The sequence below is a fragment of the Stenella coeruleoalba genome (genome assembly GCF_951394435.1).
Source record: "Stenella coeruleoalba genome assembly, chromosome: 1".
In the NCBI taxonomy this organism is placed as follows: domain Eukaryota; kingdom Metazoa; phylum Chordata; class Mammalia; order Artiodactyla; family Delphinidae; genus Stenella; species Stenella coeruleoalba.
In genome coordinates, this window is record NC_137169.1 from 958347 (window position 1) to 974433 (window position 16087).

The 16087-nt window shown below is 63.9% G+C and overlaps 1 protein-coding gene across 1 annotated transcript in view; it reads left to right on the forward strand.

The window, feature by feature from the left end:
- The first annotated feature begins 13279 nt into the window (after positions 1 to 13279).
- PRKCZ (protein kinase C zeta) overlaps positions 13280 to 16087 on the forward strand; it is a 96982-nt gene continuing 94174 nt past the window's right edge. Inside the window, exon 1 of the mRNA XM_079915329.1 lies at positions 13280 to 13570. Coding sequence (XP_079771455.1) covers positions 13500 to 13570 — 71 coding nt within the window. The 5' untranslated portion in view covers positions 13280 to 13499. The remainder of the gene's footprint in view (positions 13571 to 16087) is intronic.

Here is a 16087-nt window from a genome sequence, read left to right on the forward strand (position 1 = left end):
CCCCAGGGAGCTTTGCGTCTGACTCGGGAAAGGATCCTGATTCTGGGACTTAGCTCTGTGGGTTTGGACCACGGAGGGGGAGGAGGCCGGGCATGGAAGGTGCGCACCTTCTCGGTGAGAAAGCGGGAAGGCCTTTGGTCCCAGCATGAAATAAAACGGAGCCTTTGGCCGCTGCTTAAATTCACTGTGGCCTCCTCTACTGGAGCCTGGAAGGCTCTCCTCCCACTAGCTCGATGGGCTCAGGACAGAGGGACTTGGGGACCGAGACTTGAGGACAGAGGGGCTGGGGGGAGGCACGGGGGCTGGAAGAGTCACTCACCCCCAGTCCCTTGGGTGCATGGCCAGGGGTGCCACCTCAGTGCCTTCTGTACGTGGTGATGGGAGAACAGAGACCACCAAGTCCCCATGAACACCCAGCCCCCTCCCACATCTGCTGCCACCACAGGGTGGTGGCACAGGGTGACGGCACAGGGTGACAGGGTCGCAGCTCTCAGCAAGGGGCCTGGGTCACCCCTGCACCAGAGCAGGGCAGGTCCTCGCACTCAGAGGGGACAGAGGCGACTAGAGGGGCGGCTGTGCAGCCGAGCTGGGTCGGGAATGCCAGGCCCAGTGCCCTGCTGTGATCAGCCAGGCCACGACCCCGCTGGCCCTGAGGTGCCCCCGCGAACCACCTCGAGGGGCGTGTGACGGTGACGTTGTGGGAATCAGAAAGTGTGCCCTGCTGGGCCACCTGCCCAGGGTGTGCTCTGTCCCCAGGCCACGGGAGCGGGCGCGGGGGCTGCTCACCCACTGCAGGGCTTAGCTGGCAGAGTGACCCCTGAGGCCAGCTGGTCCAGCCAGGGCTGCAGGGCCCAGCGGCCCCCCACGGGAGCAGCCGTGTCCGAGGCCTGCCTCCCACCCAGGGCTCACACCTCGAGCTCTAAGGCCCCTTACCTCCTGAGGACGCCTCCTCGCGTCAGGCTGCTCCTTGGGCCCCTGCTCTAAAGGACTAGGCTGCAGGGCTGGGCAGGCTCATCCCAGGGGGCAGGACCGCCCAGGGAGCGGGGCCTCCGGGCCCCAGAGTGAGTGACGTGGGAGCAGCAGGACGCAGGTGGCCGAGAGGCGCAGAGCCTGGCTCTGGGTCGGCCAGGGCCCCAGGCCATGCCTGGCCAGCTCTGACAAGAGGCCAGTGACGCCTCTTTCTCCCCTTCCCAGATGGGCGCCCTCTGGCCTGTGTGTCTCCAGCAGCGTCCCTGCTCCCTCCTCCTGGAACATGGAGAGTGGCCCGGGGATGGGACGTCCAGGCCCCGACAGCGTCCTGAGGCTACTGGGCTGGGCCCGAGACCACCCACAGCACCCCCCGCGCCTGGCACCCGGGGTCCTGCCCTAAGGCCTGCCTTCCACTGGGGCCTCTGGCGGATGCGCGGGTGGGTTCAAGGTTCCCGGAACTGCTGTGCTCACCTGGGTCCGCTGCCAGGACCCTGCCCACCCCAGGGCCCGCCTCCCCCCGCCTTCTTCATGGCTCGCAGGCTGCCCTCCTTCTGCCGCACGGTACCCACAGGGAGCTATTTCAAGCTGGGCTTTGTGGCCGCCTTGGGCACCCACGCAGCGAGGCCCGCCCGGGCAGGAGCCTTCGCTCGGTTCTGCAAGCGGCAGTCACTCCCTCTAGCCGGCAGCTGCTATTTCTGCCCGCATGTTTCCAGGGCCAGGAAGAGGGGCGGGAAGGGCTGACGCTCTTTAAATGCGAGTTCTGTTCCGGTGCTGATGGCACGAGCAGATTGAAGGCCAGGGCGGATCAAGGTTTGCAGCTGAGAGGAGCTGGCTTGGGCAGGGGTGGCAGCGCTTCCTGAGCCGGGGCACCTGGGCCAGGTGGCCGGGTGGGGCGGTGGCCTGGGCTCTGCGTGCGCCTCATCCCAGCAGGGAGGGTCTTTGGCGGCTGGCAGCTTCCTTGTCTGTGTTCTCCCGTGGAGGCCGGGCTGCGTGTGCTGCCCACGTAGACTCCTAAATGCTCCCCTGAGCCTGGGACAGCTTCTTCCCCGAGGCTGGAGGGGACAGGGCCCCAGGTCCCTTCCGTCCGCTGTAGCAGGGGGAAGACCAGCACGGACCCCTCCCCCTTCCAGTGAGGCACAAGCCTAACTGTGCGCAGCCCACACCTGGGGTCGCCGTTTGGGTTCCCCCAAAAGCAGAGCTCGGGACAAGGACCTGGTAGAGGGAGTTTATTTGGGGGGAAATTAGTTTCCTGGAGTGGCCGTAGCAAAGTGCCACAGACTGGGAGGCTTAAAGCAACAGAGATTCAGGGAATTCCCTGGCGGTCCAGTGGTTAGGACTCTGCACTTTCACTGCTGTGGCCCGGGTTTGATCCCTGGTTGGGGAACTAAGATCCCACAAGCCACACAGCACGGCCAAAAAAGAAAAGAAAAAGAAAAACTCATGCTCTTACAGTTCTGGAGGCCAGGAGTCCAAGATGCAGTGTGGGAAGGCTGGGCTCCTGGAGGCTCTGACGGCAAGCCTGCCCCTGGCCTCTCCCCAGTTCCTGGCACTGTTGGCAATTCCGGGCGCCCCTCGGCTTGATGGATGCATCACCCCATCTCTGCCTCTGTCATCACGTGGCTTCTCTCTGTGTGTCCCTCCTCTTCTCATAAAGGTACCTGTCATCGGATTTGGGGCTCCGTAATCCAGGGTGACTTCACCTTAACTAATTATAGCTGCAAAGACCCTATTTCCAAATAAGGTCACATTCTGAGGTTCTGGGTGGACATGAATTGGGGGGGACACCGTTTAACCCAGTACGGAGGGTGACACCCCAGATGCAGGAGCAGGGTGTGGGGAGCACGGAGGAGGGAGGGAAAGTCCACAATGGGCCACCAAGTCCCATTCCACTGGGGACCCCTGCAGAGCCCTGGGGAGTGGGCCCCGAATAGTCCTTTCTTTAAAAAATTTATTTATTTATTTGTCTGAGCCGGCTCTCAGTTGTGGCACGCGGGACCTTTAGTTGCTGCATGCGGACTCTTAGTTGCAGCATGTGGGATCTAGTTCCCTGACCAGGGATCGAATCCAGGCGCCCTGCATTGGGGGTGTGGAGTCTTAGCCACTGGACCACCAGGGAAGTCCCCCAAATTGTCCTTTTGAAGAAGAAGGGTCTGGAGCTTTACCACCAACTCCCACCCCTGCCTGACGCTCTGGAGGGCACTGGAGACGCTGCACCTTACACCGGGGACAGCTGCCAGCAGTCACCCCGCGGCGCTCACGCCTGCTCAGGGTGGCACTGGTCCTTCAAGGTGGCAGCTGTCACAGCAACAAATGACAAGGACGTTTAGTGGAACGAGCCACAGTCGGTGCCACAGCTGTGGCCAGCCTGGGGCCATGATAAGAGGCCTCCTCCCCCTGCCCCGCACCATCCCTCGCCGGCCTTCTGCTCGCTAAGGTCACCTCTTGGTGCAGTGACCCACGCTGTATGAGGGCTGGTGCCACCTGTCTCAGACGGTCCACCCCTAGTCACAGGTGAGCTCCCACATCAATAAACTGTCCCCTGTCCAGCCTTACGTCCACCCCCGCCCCCCAATCCAACACCTTCCAGAGCGGCTCCCACACGGCCAAGCACGTGTGAGCCGCGGGCCACAGGTTCTCCATATATACGCCCGCTCAGGCTGTTGCGACTCGGTCCCGGCTGTCGGTCTGGATGCAGTGAGGGAGGCAGTGGGGGGTGGGGAAGAGTCTGAAGAGCGTGGCGGGGGGGGGGGGGGGGATCGTGTCCCCCGGGAGATGTGTTAAGTCCTCCTTTCTGGTACCTGTGAGTGTGATATTGGATATAGGGTCCTTGAAGATGCAGTTAAGATGTGGGTTTAGATGAAGTCCTATGGGTTCAGGGTGGGCCTTAGATCCAACCCCTAGTGTCCTTATTTACAAAGAGGACACAGTGAGACAGGGAGACACCTTGTGGAGACAGAGGCAGAGAGGCGTCTACAAGCCAAGGAGCCCGAGGATGGCCAGGAAAGCAGCGGAGTCTAGGGCAGAGGCTGGCAGGGATCCTCCCCGCTGCCTGGAGAAGCAACCCGCCCTGCCCACACCCTGGTCGTGGGTTCTGGCCTCCAGACTCTGGGAAGAGATTTCTGCTGTCTGAAGCGCCCCCTCCGGTTGTGGTCCTTCGTTACAGCGTCCACAGGAAACGCATCCAACAAGCAGCCTTTGGCGAAGGCATCCGCCTCAGATGTATTCTTAGGGACCCCTGACAAGGGAAGCCTCTTTCCCACAAACAAGCGGGATACAACTCGGGGGTACGAGACCCTCAGGTGAACTCAGGCCTAAGGACCCCGCACCTCAGGCACTATTCCCCCCATCAGGGTCCTGATCTCAACTAGAGAGGCCTGGCGAGGTGCGCGGGCCGTCCTCGGGGGCGTCTGTCGCCTCACCTAGGATTGGACCTGGGGCCTGACGGTCAGCACCCGCTGCCATCTTGCTGCAGGAGCCAGGGTGGCCTGGAGAACTTTCCGGCTCTCCCCGCCTGCCCTGAGGCCACAGTCGGCTCCAGAGGCAGCAGAGGGAGGTGTGCAGGCCTCCCCTCACCTCCCATGTTCCACCAGCGAAGCCAGGCTGTTCATGACACCACTGAGTGGCAACCCCACGACTCTTCCAAGACCCGAAAGCAGCATCTGTGCAAGGACTTCAGTGCCTGGGGCGACCTTGGGAAGGGACCCCAGAACGCAGGAGCAAGCAAGGTGGGGACATGGAGGAGGAAAAGCCAGTGGAGTGTGGTTACTGAGCTGTCTCTGCAGGGTGGGGTTTCCATCCCCGGAGCCCCTCTGAGGGGCCCCTCGCCACGGTCCCCTGAGGATGGATAAGCCGGGTCCCCTCCCCCCACACCCACCCCCGGCCGAGGGCTGCCCCCCCACCCCGGGACATTAAGCCTCCACCCTTTCGGGCTGCCCCACCCCAGGCTGAGCAGGTCAGAGGAAGTCCCAGGCGGGACAGCGGTGGAGATGGAACGCTGGCCGTGAGCTCGGGGACTGTCCCCCTGCTGCTCTGAGGTTGGAAGTGAGCTGAGGGGACCTGGCCCAGGTGTCAAGAGCCGCTACAAGGAGGTTCTGGATTCCCAGGGTAACCGGGTGATCGTTTGGGGGAAAATGAGCGCGTTCTGCCTCCCCAGGTATGGCCCCTTGGGTGAGAAGCCCTGTACACGCAGCGGCTGAGAGCGTGGGCTCCGGACGTGAATGCTTGTCATGTGACCCACCTGCCCCGGGGACCGTCACCTGTGAAATGGGGAGACGATGGTATAAGGTTGTCGTGAACATTAACTGCTATAATAATAAAAGGCACCTACAGCGTGTCTGTACCTTGTCCCACTCAGTAGGTGCTATTGGATGGCCCAAGGCACACGTCTTCCTGGGCTGCGAGGCGATTAGCCTGGTACAGGAGACACACAAAAGGTTAGTGTTTGGGTTTAGGTACTCGAAGTAGGATTTGCAGCGAAGACAGTACACTTGCAATCCGGGCTGTGGCTTGAAAATTCCCTGCAGTCTCTTAGGTCTCATTGAGCACAGCAAGGGCACTTCTAGGAGACGCTGGGGGTGGGGAAGGGCGTGCTGCCCTGCGGAGGAGAGTCCGTCCTGAGAAATGCGAGAGCCCCCTCTCCCAGCCCAGGGGGCTGCAGGAAGGAGAAGAGGATGGGGGAGGAGGAGGGGGCTCCCCCAGGCTCACGGGAGCTGACGTGTACACGTCTCCCTGACGCCAAGTTCAGTGAATTCACGCCGTGGAACTGGGCAAACACTATACCCGGGGCTTTGATTTTCGGGGAGCTGGTGTACCAGCACGGCAAGTGGCGTGTGACACACGGGAGAAGGGACACCCCTGTCCCCATTCTGGACTCAACACCATTTAGAGGTGGAGTGGCGAGGCCAGACAGGGCGATCAGACCAGGCGGGTGGTCCAGCCTCTGGGCTGCCTGCCCTGGTCCACTGAGGCTGAGTGAGGGGACCCTCGAGAGAGGCTGGGGCTCCACTGAGGCCAAGGAGCTGAAGGACAGCAAGGCAGAGGCCTGGAAGGGTCGCCAGCCGGGACACCGAGGGCAGGACACCCCTCCTGGGAGGCCTGCTGGGTCCGCCAAGTCGGGAAGCCATGTCCCAACTTCCTGCTGGGAGACTGCTCTCCACGGGACTCTGGGTCTCTGCACATCTTATGAGCAAGACGCTACCTGCCTTTTGTCCTGCACCGTCTCTCCAAGGAGGTCTGTTGCGCACCCAGCTTGGACTTGTCCCCGCAGGGGAAGGGGCAGGGTTTGCTGCCTGGTATAAAACACTTGGTGACTGGACCTCAAGTTCATCTCCTATAACAGAACCTGCTGTGCACGCGGCGTCCACCTGGGCTGCCTCCCTTAAGGTGGCCCCTCCCTGGGTGGGCCCAGGTGCCCGAGCACCTGGATGGGGTAGCTGTGGGTTTAGTGTCCTTGGCTTGGGGTGCCCGCAGCCCCCCTCTCCCAGGTACCAAGGGCCCCACGCCCCAGGCCCGGCCTTCGAGCAGTCCTGGGAACCGTCTGGCCAGGCTGGGTGGCTTCCCCCCAGGGCGACCTTGAAGGCACAGCTCTCGGGACTCCCCTGAGGCACCGTGCGGATGGGGGGCAGATGGGGCACGGAGGGGCCTGCCCTGGGATCTGCGCTGGACCCTGGAAGGTGCTGCATCTCCCAGGGCTGCAGAGCCTCAGCCACCTACCCACCTGGGTGGGAGCTGCAGAGATGAAGTGAACTCCCATCCTGAAAGCAAGTGTTAACCCCACCTGCTCTTCCACGGCGAGGGTCATCGGGGGCAGAGAGGGCGGAGGGCTGCCTCTGGGTGCAGCTCGTTTTCCCTTGGGGACGGCAGCCAGGGCCCTGTGTCCACAGGAGGCTCCCGACCCTGGGTGACAAGGTCCCGGTGACCTTCTCCCTGCGCGGGGAAGCAGGGACGTTTTCCTCAGGCAGAGGCGCCTGAACACAGCCTCCCGCTGGACGGGGCCCTGCTTGTCCATCTGCTGGCTTCTGGGGCCACCCAGCAGGGGTCCTGGCAGAGCTGCTCCCGCCTGGCCTGGGTGAGCACAAGCTCAGGTGTGCGCACGTGTCTGCACACGCATGGACTTGTGTGTTGTGTTGCTTGTGTATGTGCCTATGAGTGTGCAACTTTCCATCTAAAGGTCATGCGGAGCCCGTGGCTGGGCAGGTCACCTCCCACGTTTGAGCCTGCAGCTGACACGGGGACAGCTGGTTTGCAAACGTTTGCATTTCCAGTTCTTTTCTTAAAGCAGATTCCCAGAAGTGGAATGATTGGACCCAATGATGCAGACGTGTTTTGTGCACTTGTCTCTGAAAGGTGGTCCCAGCTGCACCTTCCCTGCTGGACGGGGGCCTTCTGCGCGCCCTCCACCCCCAGGCTGGGGTTAAAGACAAGCAGTTTAGAAGCAATGCTGGGCTTCAGGCCGCGCCCACCTGGGGCCGCAGCCTCACGCTCTGATGGGCGGGCTCAGTGAGGCGGTGGCATCTCAGCCCGGTGGGTCCTGATGCAGGTGGCCTGGTGTGGACAGGCGAGGATGGGCGAGGAGCTCGGGCGGAGGGTGGGAGACCTGTCTCGGCTCCGCCACCGTGTCTCCCTGGGATGCCTCGTGTGGCTAAGATAGCGCTTGCTCCGTATTGCCATGGTGACCGTTCTTTGGGTGCTGCCAGCGCGGCAGGCTCGGTTTGGGTTGTAAACACAATCCCAGGCCGACTTGGGGACAGGAAAGCGGGACAGACTCCATTTCCCAGCGGCCTCAGGACAGGAAGCGCCCCTCCCTCCATGGTGCTCCGACCTGCTTGTCCTAGGCCCTGCTCTGTGGGCACGCCTGGCCTGAAAGGAGAGATGTGCGCCTGTCCCCATTGGCCTGGGCAGGTCTGGTCCCAGCCCTGAGACCCTGGACAAAGCACTGGGCCACCCTCACCCTCAGTGTCCTCCAGAGAATGGGGCACGTCCTAGGGGTGATGCCCGGCGCAGGGTCTGACCCTGGGGGTGCCTTGCCTCGCGGTCCTCACCCGTTCAGTGTGAGCCATGAACGTGTGGGAAGTGCCTGGCTCTGCAGCCTCCAGCCCCTCCCAGCCGAGCAGTCAGGGTCCCGCCAGCCCCTCTCCAGCCCTGGACGCAGCAACCCCCGGTCCCTGCTTCCTGCCTCTGCGGACGCGGCCTCTCCCAGTACCTCCTCTGGCACACGCACACGGAGACTGTCTGTCTGGGTCCAACCCGCAGACAAGCCTCGCCGTGCTTTGAAACACGGACCATCAGTGTAACTGACGGTTAAGCTGAGAATGCGCCACTGCAGGGGGAAGACAGGGCTGAGGTCCTCGGAGGGGTGACCTTGGAGCGGCCCCTCCCGAGGCTGGACTCCGGCCCCGCCCAGGACCCCGCGAGCAGCTCCGCGCCTCCGGCCGTGTCCACGCCGCGCCCTCTGCCGGGAACGCGCAGCACTGCGCCCGCGGGAAGGCGCCTGCGGGGGGCGGGCTCCGATGCGGCTCCACACCCCGCAGGGCACCGGCCCCGCCGCGGCGACGCACCTGCTCCAAATGCCGGCAGCGCCGGGGGAGAAACCGTCACCCTCTCCTGAAGGAAGCCCTTCGGGTACACACAGCTCCCGCCGCCGCCGGGTCTGCCCCACGCCGTAAGCCGTCCTGCTCCCTGGGCCCCCAGGGCCTTTCTCGGGCCGCCCGGACCCCTCTGCTCCTGCCCCACCCCTCCCGCCCCCAGGCCCCACAGCCAGCCTCCCTTTCCGGGCCCTCGGCAGACCTCGCTCTCTCCGACCAAGCTGCCAGGTCTGTGACCTGTCGCCCGCCAGGGTGCAGCGCCCAGTCGGCCCGCAGTCGACCTCCTTTGAATAAATGAAGGAGCAGGTGAAACGAATGTTGACATCGAACCCGTGTCTCCAAATCCCGAGATCCGAGACGAAGAAAGGAAACATCTGCGGCCCATCCCCCCCACAGCTGCGCGTGCCAAGCGCCTGTCCGCGGGCGTCGCGGGCTCTCCCGTGACCTGCGTGCTCCTCGCCAGGCCCCGCCCGGGTCAGTGTCACGCCTGGCGGGATGACCAAACTCCCAGGCCCACCCCACGGGCCCAAGCAGATGCTGGCTCCGCAGTCACCTCTTCCTGGGCAGCCCCAAGTGCTGAGTCGGCACAGATGCCGCCTGTGAGCTTTGATGAGGAAGGCCCCCAGGCGGGGTTCTGAGAAGGACCCCTCAGGAGGGACCACCGACCCCCACGGGAGACCTCTGCTTCTGTCCCATGAGGCTCACTGAGCGTAAACTCCACCTGCTTTCACCTTTCACCCAGAGGAGCTCAAAGTTGTTGAAAGTACTCGTAAAGAACATTTAACAAAGCACATCAGGGGGCGAGCCACACGCTGGCGGCCCACTCTGCCCACCTCCTCCCCGCGGTCCCACGGCGGGTGGGATGCACAGGCTGCAGCCCCGCCCTGGGTCCCAGGTGACAGGTGACAGGAGGGGCAGAAGGCCCGGCTGTGTTTGGGGGGGGCCGGGCAGGGGGAAGGTCTCCTCTCCCCGCACCTGCCGTGCTGTCGGACCTCTACAGTGAGCCATTGTCACTTTTATAATCAGCTAATAACAACAGACATTTGTACTTTTCGCTTTGGAAATAATAGGTGTTTGTGATCGTGAAAGTATATGAGGCTTTGTGGAAAATTGGGGAATATAGAAAGTGCCCAGAGTGAAGAGGACCAGCCCTCAGCTGCCAGGCCCTCGCGGGTCTGTCCCGCCTGTGCCTCCGTCCAAGGGTCACTGCCGCTCCGCCCCAGGTGACATCATTATGCTGCAGCCTGCCGATGGGTGGGGCCCAGAACAGGCCCGGGCTCCTAAGAGGACGACTGGTCCCAGCATTTCTGAGGGGTCTTCACCCATGTGTTCATTCATTCGTTCATTCCAGGTGTGCCAGATGCCTGATGCGGTGGGGATACAGCGGTGACCCAGGCTGACGGGATCCCAGCCCCGCCAAGTACCCAAACACCCCATGCCTGTGGCCAGGATGCAGGGCGAGAAGTGGATGCCAGGCAGGCTCAGCTGCCTGTCGCTCAGTCGGGACCAAGCCCTCTGTCCTCGAGGCCCTGAGAGGGATGGCTCAGTGGCCCTGTCCTCTGGAGGGGGTCTGCTGGCCTGGGCAGCAGGTCGTTGTTTTGCAGAACTTGTTGGTGGGGGGAGGGTCCTTCACCCTCCCCCCTCCGGCGGCCTCAGGGAAGTGTTCTGGGCACCGCAGGCAACCATGTGCCCTCACCCGGGCCTGGGGCTAGACAAGGTTGGGGGACCCCTCCCCTCCCGGAATACACCTCTCTCCTCCCCAACCCCCATGGGGAACAGAGGCCCCACTCTCCAAACCCACCTGACCCTGAGCAGGCAGCTACCGGCCCCCCCTCGGACTTCCTCACCAGTACTGGGTGACCCAGCTTCCAGACTCCAGGACAGAGGGTCCCATGTGGCACTCAGGTCTGCAGGCGGCGGCCAGCACCCACGGGGCCAGCTGGAATGCTCGGAGCTCCTACCCTGACCAGGGCTTCCCTGGTTAGAAAGGGCTCTTGTGTCCGGTGGGGCCTTGGATGGGGCATGTCCAGGAGATGGTGCCCAGAGAAGGGACCCTCGCTAGCCCGTGCTGCCAGCAGGGGGAAGAGGGCATCAAGGACTGGACCCCCTGGCCCCTCCTCCTCTGCCCTCACCACGCTCTGAGGCAGGAAGTCAGAATGTGTGTGTGGGGGGACGGAGGGCGGGGGTGGTGCTGTGGGACGTCTTGCTCTTCTCGGCCCGTCAGGACGTGCCCAAGGCCGTGTGCCAGGCTGGGCTCCCGGTGGCCCAGGGGACACAGCCACAGTGCTGGCCGTGGGGCCAGGTGAGGGGCTGGCACAGGCCGCTGCATCCCACACACTCACCTCTGGGCCACAGGTTCCTGCTCCCTCCTGTGAGCGCCATGCTGCTCCCCTCACATGACAAACCCTCGGACCCCTCCCCTTCCACATGCACCTGACAGCCAGGGAACTCGGTGCCCACGCCGGGGCGTGGAGGAGTGCCCACGGGGTGGGGTCGGGAGCAGACTAACACGGACGTCAGGGATGTTGGGTAGAGACTCAAGGGAAGTGTGGGTCTGGGCAAAGGTGCCACAGCACATGCGAAGGCCCTGAGCCAGGAGGGAGCCAGGGGGCCGGTTGTGGAAAGAGCCACGTGAGGCTGGCGCGAGACCAGGCAGAAAGGCCTGGGGTCCCTGAGGACGATGCAGACCACTGCAGGTCTTGAACACCAGAGAGATGGACACAGATGGACTTAGGTTGGACCAGGTGGCAGCAGTGGAGGTGGTCGACACGGCAGGAATCTGGAGCTGCCAGGATCTGCAGATGGTGGTGGGCTGGGTGTAAGAGGGAGAGAAAGCAAAGGAAACCCCAGGAGTTTTGAGGTGAGAATGAGGAAAGAAGGGGTGGGTGCCCTGAGGTGGAGGATGGCATGTCGGGGAGCTCTGGCGGAATGAGAGGTGTGATGGTGGGGGAATCAGCCCAGCGGGGCCATCTGAGCTTGGGATGGTACTTCGAGCTCTAAGTGGACACGAGCAGCTCAAGGGCTTGAGAAGCTCCCATGACTGAGGCGGGGGCGGTGGGGACGCATTTAGAGGCTGACGAGGAAGCGGCAGAGGCACAGGGGAGAGACAGCAGCGTCCTAGGGTGAGGACACTGCCAAGGGTCAATGCAGAAAAAGCTGACAGTTGGCCACTGTACTTAAAACACAGGAGGTGGTAGTGACAGTGGCCTCAGAGAAAGTGGCAGGAAAGAGAAAGTGGAGATAAGGCTGCAGAAAGCTCTGGGCAGGAGTTTGTTGTAGAGAAGAGCAGAGAAATGGGCAGGTGGGTGGATGGCTATGGGGCGCAGAGGGCTCTGTTTTTTAGGACGGAGAGTTCACAGCACCCTAAGTAGGTGAGAGGTGGGCTGTCAACAGGTTTCTCTGTGTCCACCTCTAGGGAGAATATGGGTCCTATGACCATAGGGACTATGTCCATGTGGTTCTCCAGGGACACCAGCACCCTGTACTAGGAGGCGCCAGGAAGCTCTGTGGAATGAAAGAGTGAATGAGAAATCCTTACAATTGTCCAGGTGAAGAGTGGTGAAGGCTTAGCCGGGACTGGAGTCGGGGGTGGGGTGGGGTGGTCAGAGGTTGCCAACGGGGTGGGGTGGGGAAGGGGAGGGAGGCAACAGGGGTGTGGCCCAGAGTAGGACAGGCCTTGGCGGGGGCGGCAGGGATGAGCGGTCTGTAGATCTCTGAGCCCGGGGTGCGCACCTGGTGCCCAGCTGAGATCCCACAGACTGCAGATTTGGGCCCCTGTGGATGCAACCAGTAAGGGATGGGCCCAGGATGCAGGCACCTGGTGGGTGCGGGCCTGGATATTATCCTAAGGCGACAGTCCGGAGCAAACGCACGATGTTAAGAAGACCCAGAGAGGATGTGGATTCAGAAGTGAAGGTCACGGGCGAGCTGGACAAACGCAGCCTCCTTGTCCCGAACTGAGGAGTGAACTGGAGCAGAGGAGCAGGCTAGCGAGTGTAGACAAACCTTCCGCAGAAGGAGGAGGGCGGCTGCGGCCGGGAGAACCCACTGAGCCCGGACCTGCCGGCCGTGACCTTCGCTGGGTTCTCTGCTCCTCGCAGTCTGTCTCCGCAGTTGTAAGCTGGCCGGACGCGGGTCACGCGGTCCGATCGCCGTTCGGAATCCAGGGTCTGAGCGGCGGGCTGCACTCGTCACGGGCGACCCGTCCCCGCTGTCCCCTAGCCCAGCGGCTCGCAGACTCGCGCTCACCCGATTTACCCGGGCTTGTTAGCACAGACTGCTGGAGTTTCGATTCAGCGAGTCTGGGCTGGGCCGAAGGCTTGAATTTCCAACAACTTCCCGGGGCGCGCAGCGCAGGGGCCCCACCTGGGAACCCCGGCCCCGGGACCCCACTTCACCGAGGGGCCAGCGCGCGGGGCAGACAGGGGGCGTCGGTTGCCGGGCAGAGCCGGGCCGCGCGCGCCCCCATTGGCCCCAGGTGGGGCCGTGCCCCGCCCGACAGGTAGTCCGCCCCGCGCCGCGCCATTGGGCTGCGGCCGCGGGGTCCCCCGGGGATTGGCCCAGGTGGCGGCCCCGCCTCGACCTCATTGGCCGCAGGTGCCACCGCCTCCGCCCCGGGACCGCCCGCCCCGCCGATTGGCCGCCGGCTGGGCCTCGGGTCGGCCATGTTCGGACACCCCCCGCCCCCCTCGAGGCCTGACGCCGGACTCCGTGCGCGCCCCCACCGGCGCGCTCGCGCCGGCCGCGCCCCCGTCCCGCCCCGCCCCGCCCCGCCTGCCGCCAAGTTCCGCGGAGTTGGCCGGAGCGGTGCTCATCTGTCCCCGTGCCGCGCGCTCCCTTCCGCGTTCCGCCGTCTACCCCACCTGCGCCCCGGCCCGGCCGCTGGGGCCCCGCGCCATGGCCCGAGCGTCCGGGGTGCAGCGCTGACGGCGGCCGGCGGAGCGCGCCATGCCCAGCAGGACCGGCCGCAAGATGGACGGGAGCGGCGGCCGCGTCCGCCTGAAGGCGCACTACAGGGGGTGAGCGCGAGCGCCCGACGGCAGGGCCCGGCCGGGGCGGGGGGCGTGTGCGCCGAGGCGGCGGGGCCGAGGACAGAGCCGGGCGCGGGGAGCTGCCTCCGACAGCGCCGGCCGTCGGCGACCGTGTCGTCGCAGCTTCGGGAGGCCAAGGGCTGGGGGCAGCCGGCCGTGGCGCGGGAGGGAGGGGACAGCGAGGCCCCTCCGGGCCCAGGGGCGTCCCGGGAGGTCCGGAGGCGCCAGCGCCTAGAGGCGGCCCCGGGCGAAGCGGGCGCTCCGGGCGCACTTGAACGTCACCGGCGGGAAGGTTCGCGGCCAGGGTGGGGTCGGACTGGCCCCCCGGCGCCCTAGCTCGGGGTCGCCGGGCCCAGCTCGGAGCGCGCGGCCTTGCGGGTCTCTCCCCGCCCCGACGAGATTTTCCTGGGGCTGGGACTTGCCCGGAGGGGAGGCGGGCGTCTGGCACGCCCCGCAGCCCCGGGCCTGTGTTGACACTCTCCCTGGAAAATTGGCCGAAACATTGAGGCCACAGCCTGTAAGGACGAAAGTTTTTGTCAAATTGTGAAGATTGCTGGCAGGTTTTAAAAACCGAGGTTTTCCTAAACTTTTTCCAATGTACCCGACCAGCTCTCAGTTTCAGAACCGTTTCATGACCGGGTGAAGGGCAGGTGCGGTGAGCCGGCTGGTCGCGCGAATGGAGGGCGCCTGGAAGGGCTAGGGCCCTGCGTCCGCGCTTGGCGCCTGGATTCGACCTGCCTCCCTGTGAAATGGGGCGAGCCGGCGCCCGCAGGGGTCAGTGGCCGGAGCGCCTGGCCCGGCCCAGAGAGCGCTCGCTGGACTCTCGGTCGCGTCGGGACAGCCCGGGGGGGGGCGGGGGGGCGGGGGGGAGGGGCTGCGCCCAGAGGCCGGGACCGCGCTGCGCGCTCGGTGTAGACTGAGGTCGGAGAAGTAGGAGCCTTTGCTGCTGCTTCTTTCCACTGGTGTTGGTCTCCGGGAGCCCCCAGATCGGACCTGGCTGCTCCCAAGGTCGCCTCTGCCGGGGAGTGGGGAGCGGAGCGGACCTTGGCCCCGCAGATGAACTTGGTGGTCTCGGCTGTAGTGGCACCGGAGGAGGGACTTCGGGCTCGAGCTGGGGAGCACACCTTGTTTGGGGTGTCAGTCAGGCCTCTCCTGCCCGCTTTGCTGTCCTCAGCCTGACCACCTGGGAACGCAGTGGCGGGGGCAGCAAGGGGAATTGGTGGCAGTGCCCCAGAAGAAGGATTTCTGGGGGGGGAAAGACTGGCCAGCCCACCTGAGGAGGCTGAGGGGGTCTTGTCTTTTGGCTGGCAAGGTGGGCTGCAGACTGAAGCTGGTGAGGTGTCAGCCAGGTCCTGCGCCTCGGCTGGTCCGAGGGTCTTGGCTCACTGAGGGTAGGGAATGGCTGCCGTACAGCAGAGACAGTCCTCTTCCCTTCCTGGAACCATGGAATAGAGCAACAAGTGGCTGAAAATCAGAGTTGATCCTTAGTGAGAGGAAGTCCACACCCGGAGAGGCCAGGGGGCAGGTGGGAACCAGACCCCCAGCCTTCCCCCAGGACGAGTTCAAGTAGGCACTGCGCCAGGGGTGGAAGGCGGACCAGGCAGTTGCCGTGGGCAGAGTTCAGGGAGCCCCAGGGAGTTCTGGCTGAGCTGCCTGTCCGTCCCCTCCCCGGGCTTGGGCCCCTGGAGAGCGCTTTGGTTACCGGGGGAAATGTGACCTGTTGAGTCTGGTTTCCCGGCGATGAGGCCACACCCTATACTCTTCCCTCCTCTTTCCCGTCCCAACCTCCCCTCCTTCCTCTCCCCTCCCCTCCCCTCCCCCCTCCTCCCCTTTCCTCTGCCCCTTCGCAGTCCCCTCCCTCTCCTCCCTCCCCTCCCTGCTGCGGCTTCCTCCCTCCTTGTCCCACTCTTCCTTCTCTCCCTCCCACCCTCCTCATTTCTGCCCCAGGCTGACCGTTCCTCCTCGATCCCAGCTCCTCACGCCTCCCGGTGCTTTCCCTAAAGTGCTCCGCGCTGGCGCCTCTAGCCGGGACGAGAGAGTCTGGCGTCTGAGTTGGGAGACAGTCCTCGGCGGGCGCTGACCTGATGCTGGCTCCGGAAAGTGTCCGCTGCGCTCCGCGCTCACTTATCCAAACCCCGCGGGTCCGAGTGAAATTCTTTCTCCGTGCTGCCACTGCAGGTTATTTTTAACCAGCAGGGCTGGGAGCTGAGGGTCAGATCCATTGGAGACACTATTCTTTTTTTTTTTTTTGAAATTTTAAGATCAGCTTATTAAGTTCAGTGCTGAAAGCCATCAGAAGAATATTCTCCTGAAAATTATTTTTCCTTAGAAAAAGAGAAAGGAAACTCAGCACCCTCTTAGCATGGCCACAGATGCGATGGCAGTCAAGCCTCTCTGAAGACGAGCTAGTCCATTAGTCGGTCGAGTCCCCCTCCCGTCGGCAGGACTGCAGTCTGGATCACCCTCCAGCCCCAGGTCATCCATTTCCTGGAACAAAGACTCATC